Source organism: Pseudonaja textilis, chromosome 3 (assembly GCF_049901715.1).
Source record: "Pseudonaja textilis isolate UNSWEBS1 chromosome 3, rPseTex1.2, whole genome shotgun sequence".
NCBI lineage: Eukaryota > Metazoa > Chordata > Lepidosauria > Squamata > Elapidae > Pseudonaja > Pseudonaja textilis.
The window spans coordinates 111,074,993-111,088,197 of NC_141992.1; the positions used below are offsets into that span (position 1 = coordinate 111,074,993).

Genomic DNA, 13,205 nt, shown 5'->3' on the forward strand with positions numbered 1-13,205 from the left:
ACATCCTCACTCTTTAATCACAAATACATATTAAAGCAAGAACTTTATCAGGCCAAGGTAGAGTTGTAAAATAATCCCAAGAGTCTTTACTACATTTAGGTGACTAAATTGCTTTAAAAGCTTCTCCCCACCCAAACAAAGAAGATGACCTGGGAAGAGGAATAGAATTATTGGGGTTGGTATGCAAAAGTTAAACCACAGTCCTTTTCCTAAAAGGGGGTGGGGTGGGGGGGAAGGCAGGAGCAGAATTCTTCCTTCTTTGGAAGCCATATTTATCACACTTTGTTTGGGGACCAGGCATCCTACCTTAGAGTTGGTTCAGGCAAGATGATTTGAGAGGACTGTCTGATGACTCTTATGTAGAAATGAGCTATGACCTAATACTGCAGACAGGATGCCACATCCTTACCTCCATCCACGTCTTAATTCAGCTTCCCACCCCCCCGCCCCCCAGTCCGATCCTTTCTTCCATGTCAGTTGAGTTCACATATTCACCCACCTCTCTCAACAGATGTTGGTGAAATAAATCAATAAATCAAGCCACCTAACATTTGCCATCCTACAATGATCGGGGTCAAGTACTCTGCACATGCTCAAGGTTACTTTTTGCTGCCTTCAGCAGACATTGAAGCGAAACCCGGAGACAAATGAAACCGCGCCCTATTTACGGGCTGGAGCCGTGGAGAATTTGCCCAAACCTCCTCCCACCCCCCCCCCACCCCAGGCTTTGCGTAGAGACAGAGGTCGCTGGGCACGCGGAGCTTTCCAGGCTGGACCATGGCGGGGGGGGGGGAATTGGAGCGGGCTCTGGCGGCGGCAGCGGGGCGTGGACTCCCCAGCGGGTCCACCGGTTCCATCAAGAACGGGATTCGCTGGAAGAGGCGGCGACAGCAGGCGGGACGGCCCCGAAAACGCCCCCGCCCCCGGCCTCGAGGAGGGGGCGGAGTCGATCGGCGAGAAGGGGCTCCCCGATCGACGGTTCTCAGCCGCTGCCAGGCCGGCTAGAGCGCTAAGCTTAGCAGCCGCCAGCCGGGGAGCCCTGCCTATGGCGCAGCGCCTCGCCCTCGCCGAGCAGCCGCGCGCCCTCCGGGCAACAGCACTCGGAAGCGGTTCGGCGTGAGCGGCTCGGCTCGTTCCCTGACGGCCGAGAAGGCTGCCCGGGCTTCTTGCCTCGCTCGGGGAGCCGGCGCCGGGCATCCTTTCGTGGCGCTCTGCACCGCGCCGTCCGTGGAGATGCTGCCGCCGAAGAGGGGCCAAGCTTGGCGGCGCAGGAAGGGGCTGCGCGCGGGGCAGCTGTGCCTCCTGGCCTCGCTGCTGGGGCTCCTGCTGCTCGCGTGCGCCCGGGCGGGCCAGCGGGCTGGCCGCTCAGACGCCGCAGCCGGTGAGTGAGAAGAAGCGGGGAGTGGGGAGGAAGTGGACCTGCGGGGTCGCGGAGCGGGGAGAAGAAGGGACTCCGGCGGCTGCGAAAGAAACCAACAAGCGGCCCGGGCGGCGTGGAGGTGCTCTGCTGCGGCCCTACCTGCCTGCGGGTTAGGTGACGGGGGCGGGGGGGAATCCCGCCTGGGGGCTTCTTCCCTCGTGAAGTGCCGCGCTTTCTGTCCTTCGGATGAAAGGAATCGAGCTGCTCGGGTTTCTGGGTTGGGTTCGGGTTCGGGGGTGGGTGGGGGGCTCGTCGTCGTCGTCGATTTGCGGGATCGTTCGCCCTTTTCCCAAAGCAAAGGGGTGGGGAGAGCTGTCCCTGCCTCCACAGTCTTTGGGGTGGTCCTCGGGTTCTTTCCTCCTCCGGCACCCTACCTGGCAGGTGCCATTCTATCACGACTCCGGTCTGCAGCCAGGGAACGGGCGTTGCGGGAGCCTTCACTTGTAGGCTGCAGGGTGCTCTGCTTGTAGGCTGCTCTGCTGGCCGAGTCGGGACCGGCGAGCGGGCTCCGCGGTTCTTCCTTTCCTTTCCCCGAAGTTCTCCTGTGCCAGCCCCATTGCCTGCTCCGGCTCCGTCACCGGTCCCAATAATGGGCTTTTTTTTCGCAGAAATATTCCCGGAAGGTCTTCCTGAAGAACAGCAGGAAAGAAGTGGTTTGAAGTTTCCACCTGATTCACTGTATTTGCCTAATACGTTTAATCACCAGCTGGCAAACCCTACTTTAACTTAGCATGTTGGGTGATCTCCATCCTGTGAGGGTTCAGTAAATTAAAAGAACCTAGGGAATTGGGCTGAATAAACTGTGTTTCAGTTAACCATCACCTGGGCTGGCCTTTTTGCTTTACTGGCTTCTACATTATCCCCACCTATAGAACTTCCTCCAATGACCTAAGGAACTACTGGGCTAAATGTTAAATGGAAAAGCTAGGATTTGGCTTGGATTCCTACAGTTGAAGGGCCTGTATGCACATCTCATTGTGGGATTGTAGCCAAACTGCATACATTACCAAACTGACCTTCATTCATCTTCTGATCTAATGCATGCTTTTAGAAGGCTGCAATATTTAAATTGCATTCTTGTACTCACTTTCTGGCTAGAAATATGCCTAGCTGAATTCAGTGGGCCTATTAAGAAGACATGTTTAAGCTTGTGCGGTTAATGAAATCAAATATTAAAAATATCTTTCCAGAGTGTCAATAATGTATCTTTCCTCCAAATAGTAGCTTATGCTCCATTCTTCGTAGCTGTCCCACGCCCATGCCACCTTGACTAGTAGAGAGGGGAGGAAGAAAATAATTTAGTGGGTTCAAGTAATTTCTTCCAGCTTGACAAGGAAAGAGGTAATTAGTTTGCCCTTCCTCAATATCATTAAGTTGAGTATTTATGAGCAAGCTGCAGTTTTTCAGGTTTTCTTGGCCTTGGATCGACAAGACTTATTTTTGTCTAACCTTCGCTAGAGAAACCATACAGACTGAAGTGGTACTGAGTAGCAGATAATAGAATAAATAAATAAGCATTTTTTAATTTGGAAAGCTCTATGAATAGTTTTATTGACATTTAATTGACTGATAAACTGATTCTTTAGTTAAAATGATAGAATGGATCAATTAATTCTTCACAAATGTACAACATTAAGCTTTTACCATTTCGTAACAATTATTCTTAGCATCTCTGCATTGAGCACATGCATTCCCTTGGATTTTTTTCAATGGGGCAGTTGATAATGATTCCCTATATGGGCAAGGTGATGGCAGAGAAGGTGTGTCTTTCTGTGTAGGTTCATGACAGAGGTGAGATTTGAACATTTCCATCCATTGCTTAGCTAGTCAACAAGGCTGTTCTTGTTCTACTGTTCTTCTGTTGTATTATTTTTTCAAGTTTAAAATTCCTCGGAACCATGATTTTCTGATGTTATTTCAACAAGCTGGATTTTACAGCCTCACTTGTCATTCTGGACTTTCATAGAAGAATCTGTAATTTCAAGTTGCTTGGCACCATTGTGACAGCCGATCAGCATTTTCAGGAATTACATGTATCTGTTCAACTACGGTTGCATAACTAGTGGAAAGGCTCTTCATTAGGTTTCTTTTGTAATCCCCCTATGGTGCTGGATTTTGTGAAGGGAAAAGCTGTGTACAATATATCACCTACCTCTGAACAAAGGAAAATCCATCTACTTATGTTTTATGTTTCATATCATGCATAAGATTCACTGAGTCACATACATAGCCCTGGGAAAGTGAATGGATAAACCTAAGTTAACACTTAAATTGTGAAGGGAGTGCGAAACTAAGCAAATGTATCAGAACGAGACTATTTGTCTTGCCCCTGCTAGTGTTACTGTATTCTCTGGAGTTCTTGTTTAACCATTGAGGAATGTGAGGGTGGTCTAGTATGACATAAACCTGACCTTGATTTGTGTCTTGGAGACCTTATGCCAAACTCTGTTACCTGAAGTAGAAAACATGAGAGATTTTTCCTCCTGTAGTACATATTCATAAAGCTTTGACCATGGGAATGCTTGGGTTAGATTATACTCCACTTACAAGTAGTCCTTGGGTAACAATCATTTGTTTATTCAGTGACCATTCAAAGTTATAACGGCTCTGAATGAAGCTGACTTATGATGAATCCTCACTGCTTTGGCTGTTATAGTGTCCCAGTTTTCAACATTCCCTGCCAACTTCCTAGAAACAAATCAATGGGAATGCTGGCAGGAACTCAGAAGTTGTGATCATGTCTTTACTTAATGACCAGTGTAGTCCTCATTTTACAATATTGTGTTTTCCCAAAAATACAGCCTATCACAAAGATAAGTCCTAGCTTGATTTTTATACATGCACCTAATATAAGCCCTACCCCCCCAAAAAAATAAGCCCTAATTAAGACCCCACCCATGGGTAAAAAATTAAGCTAGGGTGGGGATGGGTGGGTGGAGCTGCTCTGCTACTTACCTTCAGACAGTTGCAGCTAGGTCTCGCACATCCTGACACCTGCCTCGCCGGCCCATTTCTTCTGCAGCTGGCAAGGCCAGCAAGGCTTTCCTGAAGGCCTCTGCAGTCAATAACAGAGCTTCGGAGGTTTGTTATCGGCTGCAGGAAAATCTCTTCAGGAAAACCTTGCCAGCCTTACCAGCTGCAGAAGAAGAAGTTCATGAAGGCCTCTGACAGAGAAAAGGAGGCCAGGGGTGACATGTGCAAATAAGGTGAGTCAGTGGACAACATCCCCCCAAAATAAGACTGAATGCATTTTTGGGTGGCAAAAAAATGTAAGACAGGACCTTGTTTTTGGGAAAACGGGTAGGAACTGGGACTTAGCAATGTTGGACATATTATGTTGGTTATACTTTATGACTACATCAGTTAACAATGGAATTCTTGGTCCCGATTGTTGTCATAACCTAAGGACTGCATACACTATTCTAGTGCAGAGTAGCACTTTACCTGCAGGCTACCAGTAGACTTGGCACTCCAAAGAACACACAAGAGGCTCTGATGTCTTTTCAACGAAGCTGTACTGCTACCTGTGAAGGTGCTAATTCCTGGACAGTCCCATACTATTACTGCTTCAATATTAAGGGGTTCAGAGAAGGGGAGATGGAATCCTACCAACAAGGGCAGAGAAAGGAAAACTTCTTTCAGAGTTTTTTCGTGTGTGTGTGTGTGTGTGAGTGCATGTGTGCATGCCTTTCAGTGAGTCTTTACTCCCGGTATCTGCCTAGTGTCTGCAGTATCCTTGTCAAGATTTTTGGAAGTGATTTGCCATTACCTTCTTCCTTGAGCTCAGAGAAAATGAATTGTCCAAAATCACCCAACTGTGCCTAAGGTTAGACTAGAACTCATGATTTTCTAGCCTAATGCCTTAACCACTACACAAAACACTCCTGCTTGAGTAGCGGGTTGAACTAGAAGATTTTCAAGGTCCTTCCAACTCTGGTATTCTGTATTGCCTAAGCCTGAGAGAAAGTGATTGTCCCAAATTTATCTAGCAGGCTTTGTACCTAAGGTGGAACTAGAAGTCACAGTTCTAACCTGATGCCTTAACATTACAGCAAACTTATATGTGTGTGTGTGTGTGTGTGTGCGCGCGTGCGCGTGTGTGTGTGTATGGTATTCAGCCTTGTTCGGGTATTTTCCCAACAACTTTAAAAGCACAACTATAATGACGTGGGAAAATACCCGAACAAGACTGAATACCATACATATAAATACCCACGAAAACTTAAGAATATGTGTGTGTGTGTGTGTGTGTGTGTGTGTGTGTGTATTTCCCATGTAAGATTGAGAGCATCTTGGCAACGTTTCGACAAGGTCCCACTCACCATCTTCAGGCTGGTGCTTTCAGCTTCATGCTTGTGCAAGCAAAGCTTTGCTTGCACAAGCACGAAGCCGAAAGCACCAGCCTGAAGATGACGAGTGGGACCTCGTCGAAACGTTGCCAAGATGCTCTCAATCTTACACAGAAAAAGACCTGAACATGCCAAGACCTGCATACCTGTACCCATGAAAATCTACGAATGTGTGTGTGTGTGTGTGTGTGTGTGTGTGTGTGTAAATATATATACACACACACACACACACACACACACACACACATATATACATTGCTCAAAAAAATAAAGGGAACACTTAAACAACACAATGTAACTCCAAGTCAATCACTCTTCTGTGAAATCAAACTGCCCACATAGGTAGCAACACTGATTGACAATCAATTTCACATACTGTTGTACAAATGGAATACACAACAGATGGAAAGCATAGGCAGTTAGCAAGACATCCCCACTGTGGTGGTGACCACAGACCACTTCTCAGTTCCTATGCTTTCTGGCTGATGGTTTGGTCACTTTTGAATGCTGGCGGTGCTTTCACTCTAGTGGTAGCATGAGGCGGAGTCTACAACCCACACAAGTGGCTCAGGTAGTGCAGCTCATCCAGGATGGCACATCGATGTGAACTGTGGCAAGAAGGTTTGCTGTGTCTGTCAGCATAGTGTCCAGAGCATGTAGGCACTACCAGGAGACAGGCCAGTACATCAGGAGACGTGGAGGAGGCCGTAGGAGGGCAACAACCCAGCATCAGGACCGCTACCTCCACCTTTGTGCAAGGAGGGACAGGAGGAGCACTGCCAGAGTCCTGCAAAATGACCTCCAGTGGGCCACAAATGTGCATGTGGCTTCTCAAACGGTCAGAAACAGACTCCATGGGAGTGGTATGAGGGCCCGACGTCCACAGGTGGAGGTTGTGCTGACAGCCCAACACCGTGCAGGACGTTTGGCATTTGCCAGAGAACATCAAGATTGGCAAATTAGCCACTGGCACCCTGTGCTCTTCACAGATGAAAGCAGGTTCACACTGAGCACATGTGACAGACGTGACAGGGTCTGGAGACGCCATGGAGAACATTCTGCTGTCTGCAACATCCTCCAGCATGACCAGTTTGGCCGGTTTAGGTGGCCGCACAGCCCTCCATGTGTTCGCCAGAGGTAGCCTGACTGCCATTAGATACCGAGATGAGATCCTTAGACCCCTTGTGAGACCATATGCTGGTGCAGTTAGCCCTGGGTTCCTCCTAATGCAAGACAGTGCTAGACCTCACGTGGCTGGAGTATGTCAGCAGTTCCTGCAAGACAAAGGCATTGATGCTATGGACTGGCCGGCTCGTTCCCCAGACCTGAATCCAATTGAGCACATCTGGGACATCATGTCTCACTCCATCCACCAACGCCACGTTGCACCACGGACTGTCCAAGAGTTGGGGGATGCTTTAGTCCAAGTGTGGGAGGAGATCCCTCCGGAGACCATCTGCCACCTCATCAGGAGCATGCCCAGGCGTTGTAGGGAGGTCATACAGGCACGTGGAGGCCACACATACGACTGAGCCTCATTTTAACTTGTTTTAAGGACATTACATCAAAGTTGGATCAGCCTGTAGTGTTTTTTTCCACTTTAATTTTGAGTCTAACTCCAAATCCAGGCCCCCATGGGTTGCTATTGATAATTTTTGTGTGATTTTGTTGTCAGCACATTCAACTAAGTAATGAACGAAGTATTTAATAAGAATATTTCATTCATTCAGATCTAGGATGTCTTATTTTTGTGTTCCCTTTATTTTTTGAGCAGTGTATATGCATGGTATCATGCCAATAAATACAGGCAGGTATCGACCAGTGAACCAGACATTGTGATAGTAGACAAAGACGGAAGGACAGCAGTGGTGATAGAGGTAGTGGTGCCAAGTGACAGCAACATTAGGTAGAAGGAACATGAGAAGTTGGAGAAGTAGCAGGGCCTGAAGGAGGAACTAGAGACAATGTGGAATATAAAAGTAGTCCCAGTGGTTGTGGCTATGACTCCTAAACTGAAGAGTGGATCCAGCAGACTCAGGAACAGCATCAGAGCCCTCTGTCAAGAAGAGAGCAGTGCAAAGGACAGCTTAGATCAGGGGTGTCAAACTCAAGGCCTGCCAGTTAGATTCATCTTGTGAGGTACTTAGATCTGGTCGGTGGGGTTACCCTGGAAACAGCAAAGGACTGTTCCCTCCTCTATCAGGCTTTTCTACTTTTCCAGGGAAAATACATGGAAAAGTCCAGTTGGAGGATAAGCCCACTTTGGGTTAGGGTTAAGTCCCCAAGAACTCGTAGAGCAAAATCGACGTTTCCAATGAATTTGCAGCGCATTGGTATGCTTAGGAGGGTTGTTCCCTTCTCTATCAGGCTTTTCTACTTTTCCAGGGAAAATACATGGAAAATTCCCTTTGGAGGATAAACCCAGTTAGGGTTAGGGTTACGTCCCCATGAACTCTCTGAGCAAAACCGATGTTTCCAATGAATTTGCAGCGCATTTGTATTCTTAGGAGCGTTGTTCGCTTCTCTATTAGGGTTTTCTACTTTTCCAGGGAAAATACATGGAAAAATCCCATTAGAGTATAAACCCACTTAGGGTTAGGGTTATGTCCCCATGAACTTGTAGAGCAAAATCGATGTTTCCAATGAATTTGCAGCGCACTGGTATGCTTAGGAGGGTTGTTCCCTTCTCTATCAGGCTTTTCTACTTTTCCAGGGAAAATACATGGAAAAATCGCTTCGGAGGATAAACCCACAGGGTTAGGGTTACGTCCCAATGAACTCGTAGAGCAAAATCGATGTTTCCAATGAATTTGCAGCGCATTGGTATGCTTAGGACAGTTGTTCCCTTCTCTATTAGTCTTTTCTACATTTCCAGGGAGAATACATGGAAAATTCCCATTGGAGGTTAAACCCAGGTAGGGTTAGGGTTACGTCCCCATGAACTCGTAGAGCAAAATCGATGTTTCCAATGAATTTGCAGCACATTGGTATGCTGAGGAGAGTTGTTCGCTTCTCTATTAGTCTTTTCTGCTTTTCCAGGGAAAATACATGGAAAAATCCCATTGGAGGTTAAACCCAGTTAGGGTTAGGGTTACATCCCTATGAACTTGTAGAGCAAAATCGATGTTTCCAATGAATTTGCAGTGCATTTGTATACTTAGGAGCCTTGTTCCCTTCTCTATTAGGGTTTTCTACTTTTCCAGGGAAAATACATGGAAAAATCCCATTAGAGTATAAACCCACTTAGGATTAGGGTTACGTCCCCATGAACTCGTAGAGCAAAATTGATGTTTCCAATGAATTTGCAGCGCATTGGTATGCTTAGGAGAGTTGTTCCCTTCTCTATTAGGGTTTTCTACTTTTCCAGGGAAAATTCATGGAAAAATGCCATTGGAGTATAAACCCACTTAGGGTTAGGGTTACTTCCCCATGAACTCGTAGAGCAAAATCGATGTTTCCAATGAATTTGCAGCGCATTTGTATGCTTAGGTTACATCCCCATGAACTTGTAGAGCAAAATCGATGTTTCCAATAAATTTACAGCGCGTTTGTATGCTTAGGAGCGTTGTTCACTTCTCTATTAGGGTTTTCCACTTTTCCAGGGAAAATTCATGGAAAAATCCCATTGGAGGTTAAACCCAGTTAGGGTTAGGGTTACATCCCTATGAACTTGTAGAGCAAAATCCATGTTTCCAATGAATTTGCAGCGCATTTGTATGCTTAGGAGCCTTGTTCCCTTCTCTATTAGGGTTTTCTACTTTTCCAGGGAAAATACATGGAAAAATCGCATTAGAGTATAAACCCACTTAGGGTTAGGGTTACGTCCCCATGAACTCGTAGAGCAAAATCGATGTTTCCAATGAATTTTTCAGCGCATTGGTATGCTTAGGAGGGTTGTTCCCTCCTCTATCAGGCTTTTCTACTTTTCCAGGGAAAATACATGGAAAAGTCCCGTTGGAGGATAAGCCCACTTAGGGTTAGGGTTAAGTCCCCATGAACTCGTAGAGCAAAATCGACGTTTCTAATGAATTTGCAGCGCATTGGTATGCTTAGGAGGGTTGTTCCCTTCTCTATCAGGCTTTTTTACTTTTCCAGGGAAAATACATGGAAAAATCCTATTGGAGTATAAACCCACTTAGGGTTAGGGTTATGTCCCCATGAACTCGTAGAGCAAAATCGATGTTTCCAATGAATTTGCAGCGCATTTGTATGCTTAGGAGCCTTGTTCGCTTCTCTATTAGGGTTTTCTACTTTTCCAGGGAAAATACATGGAAAAATCCCATTAGAGTATAAACCCACTTAGGGTTAGGGTTACGTCCCCATGAACTTGTAGAGCAAAATCGATGTTTCCAATGAATTTGCAGCGCATTGGTATGCTTAGGAGAGTTGTTCCCTTCTCTATTACTCTTTTCTACTTTTCCAGGGAAAATACATGGAAAAGTCCCTTTGGAGGATAAACCCAATTAGGGTTAGGGTTACGTCCCCATGAACTCGTAGAGCAAAATCGATTTTTCCAATGAATTTTCAGCGCGTTGGTATGCTTAGGAGAGTTGTTCCCTTCTCTAGTAGTCTTTTCTACTTTTCCAGGGAAAATACATGGAAAAATCCCATTGGAGGTTAAACCCAGTTAGGGTTAGGGTTACGTCCCCATGAACTCGTAGAGCAAAATTGATGTTTCCAATGAATTTGCAGCGCATTGGTATGCTTAGGAGAGTTGTTCCCTTCTCTATTAGGGTTTTCTACTTTTCCAGGGAAAATTCATGGAAAAATGCCATTGGAGTATAAACCCACTTAGGGTTAGGGTTACTTCCCCATGAACTCGTAGAGCAAAATCGCTGTTTCCAATGAATTTGCAGCGCATTTGTATGCTTAGGTTACATCCCCATGAACTTGTAGAGCAAAATCGATGTTTCCAATAAATTTACAGCGCATTTGTATGCTTAGGAGCGTTGTTCACTTCTCTATTAGGGTTTTCCACTTTTCCAGGGAAAATTCATGGAAAAATCCCATTGGAGGTTAAACCCAGTTAGGGTTAGGGTTACATCCCTATGAACTTGTAGAGCAAAATCCATGTTTCCAATGAATTTGCAGCGCATTTGTATGCTTAGGAGCCTTGTTCCCTTCTCTATTAGGGTTTTCTACTTTTCCAGGGAAAATACATGGAAAAATCCCATTAGAGTATAAACCCACTTAGGGTTAGGGTTACGTCCCCATGAACTCGTAGAGCAAAATCGATGTTTCCAATGAATTTGCAGCGCATTGGTATGCTTAGGAGAGTTGTTCCCTCCTCTATTACTCTTTTCTACTTTTCCAGGGAAAATACATGGAAAAGTCCCTTTGGATGATAAACCCAATTAGGGTTAGGTTACGCCCCATGAACTCGTAGAGCAAAATCGATTTTTCCAATGAATTTTCAGCGCATTGGTATGCTTAGGAGAGTTGTTCCCTTCTCTAGTAGTCTTTTCTACTTTTCCAGGGAAAATACATGGAAAAACCCATTGGAGGTTAAACCCAGTTAGGGTTAGGGTTACGTCCCCATGAACTCGTAGAGCAAAATTGATGTTTCCAATGAATTTGCAGCGCATTTGTATGCTTAGGAGCCTTGTTCCATTCTCTATTAGGGTTTTCTACTTTTCCAGGGAAAATACATGGAAAAGTCCCATTGGAGGATAAACCCACTTAGGGTTAGGGTTACGTCCCCATGAACTCGTAGAGCAAAATCGATGTTTCAAATGAATTTGCAGCCCATTGGTATGCTTAGGAGAGTTGTTCCCTTCTCTATTAGTCTTTTCTACTTTTCCAGGGAAAATACATGGAAAAGTCCCTTTGGAGGATAAACCCAGTTAGGGTTAGGGTTATGTCCCCATGAACTCTCTTAGCAAAACCGATCTTTCCAATGAATTTTCAGCGCATTGGTATGCTTAGGAGGGTTGTTCCCTTCTCTATCAGGCTTTTCTACTTTTCCAGGGAAAATACATGGAAAAATCCTATTGTAGTATAAACCCACTTAGAGTTAGGGTTACGTCCCCATGAACTCGTATAGCAAAATTGATGTTTCCAATAAATTTGCCGCGCATTTGTATGCTTAGGAGAGTTGTTCCCTTCTCTATTAGGGTTTTCCACTTTTCCAGGGAAAATTCATGGAAAAATCCCATTGGAGGTTAAACCCAGTTAGGGTTAGGGTTACATCCCTATGAACTTGTAGAGCAAAATCCATGTTTCCAATGAATTTGCAGTGCATTTGTATGCTTAGGAGCCTTGTTCCCTTCTCTATTAGGGTTTTCTACTTTTCCAGGGAAAATACATGGAAAAATCGCATTAGAGTATTAACCCACTTAGGGTTAGGGTTACGTCCCCATGAACTCTCTGAGCAAAACCGATGTTTCCAATGAATTTGCAGCGCATTTGTATGCTTAGGAGCCTTGTTCCCTCCTCTATCAGGCTTTTCTACTTTTCCAGGGAAAATACATAGAAAAGTCCCGTTGGAGGATAAGCCCACTTTGGGTTAGGGTTAAGTCCCCATGAACTCGTAGAGCAAAATCAACGTTTCCAATGAATTTGCAGCGGTTGGTATGCTTAGGAGGGTTGTTCCCTTCTCTATCAGGCTTTTCTACTTTTCCATGGAAAATACATGGAAAAGTCCCTTTGGAGGATAAACCCACTTAGGGTTAGGGTTATGTCCCCATGAACTCGTAGAGCAAAATCGATGTTTCCAATGAATTTGCAGCGCATTTATATGCTTAGGAGAGTTGTTCCCTTCTCTAGTAGTCTTCTCTACTTTTTCAGGGAAAATACATGGAAAAATCCCATTAGAGTATAAACCCACTTAGGGTTAGGGTTACGTCCCCATGAACTCGTAGAGCAAAATCGATGTTTCCAATGAATTTGCAGCGCATTTGTATGCTTAGGAACCTTGTTCCCTTCTCTATTAGGGTTTTCTACTTTTCCAGGGAAAATAAATGGAAAAGTCCCTCTGGAGGTTAAACCCAGTTAGGGTTAGGGTTACATCCCTATGAACTTGTAGAGCAAAATCGATGTTTCCAATGAATTTGCAGCGCATTTGTATGCTTAGGAGCGTTGTTCGCTTCTCTATTAGGGTTTTCTAGTTTTCCAGGGAAAATACATGGAAAAATCCCATTAGAGTATCAACCCACCTAGGGTTAGGTTACGTCCCCATGAACTTGTAGAGCAAAACCGATGTTTCCAATGAATGTGCAGCGCATTGGTATGCTTAGGAGGGTTGTTCCCTTCTCTATCAGGCTTTTCTACTTTTCCAGGGAAAATAAATGGAAAAGTCCCTTTGGAGGATAAACCCAGTTATGGTTAGGGTTACGTCCCCATGAACTCTCTGAGCAAAACCGATGTTTCCAATGAATTTGCAGCGCATTGGTATGCTTAGGAGGGTTGTTCCCTTCTCTATCAGGCTTTTCTACTTT

General features: G+C 45.3%; 1 protein-coding gene across 5 annotated transcripts in view; it reads left to right on the top strand.

Annotated features, from left to right (window-relative positions):
- Positions 1–802: 802 nt before the first annotated feature.
- SLC24A3 (solute carrier family 24 member 3) overlaps positions 803–13,205 on the top strand; it is a 227,900-nt gene continuing 215,497 nt past the window's right edge. For 3 of the 5 annotated variants that reach the window (XM_087930631.1, XM_087930633.1, XM_087930634.1), the window contains exon 1: positions 803–1,381. In XM_087930631.1, coding sequence (XP_087786757.1) covers positions 1,234–1,381 — 148 coding nt within the window. In that variant the 5' untranslated portion in view covers positions 803–1,233. The remainder of the gene's footprint in view (positions 1,382–13,205) is intronic. The other 2 variants (XM_026700978.2, XM_087930635.1) reach the window with 1 other exon arrangement.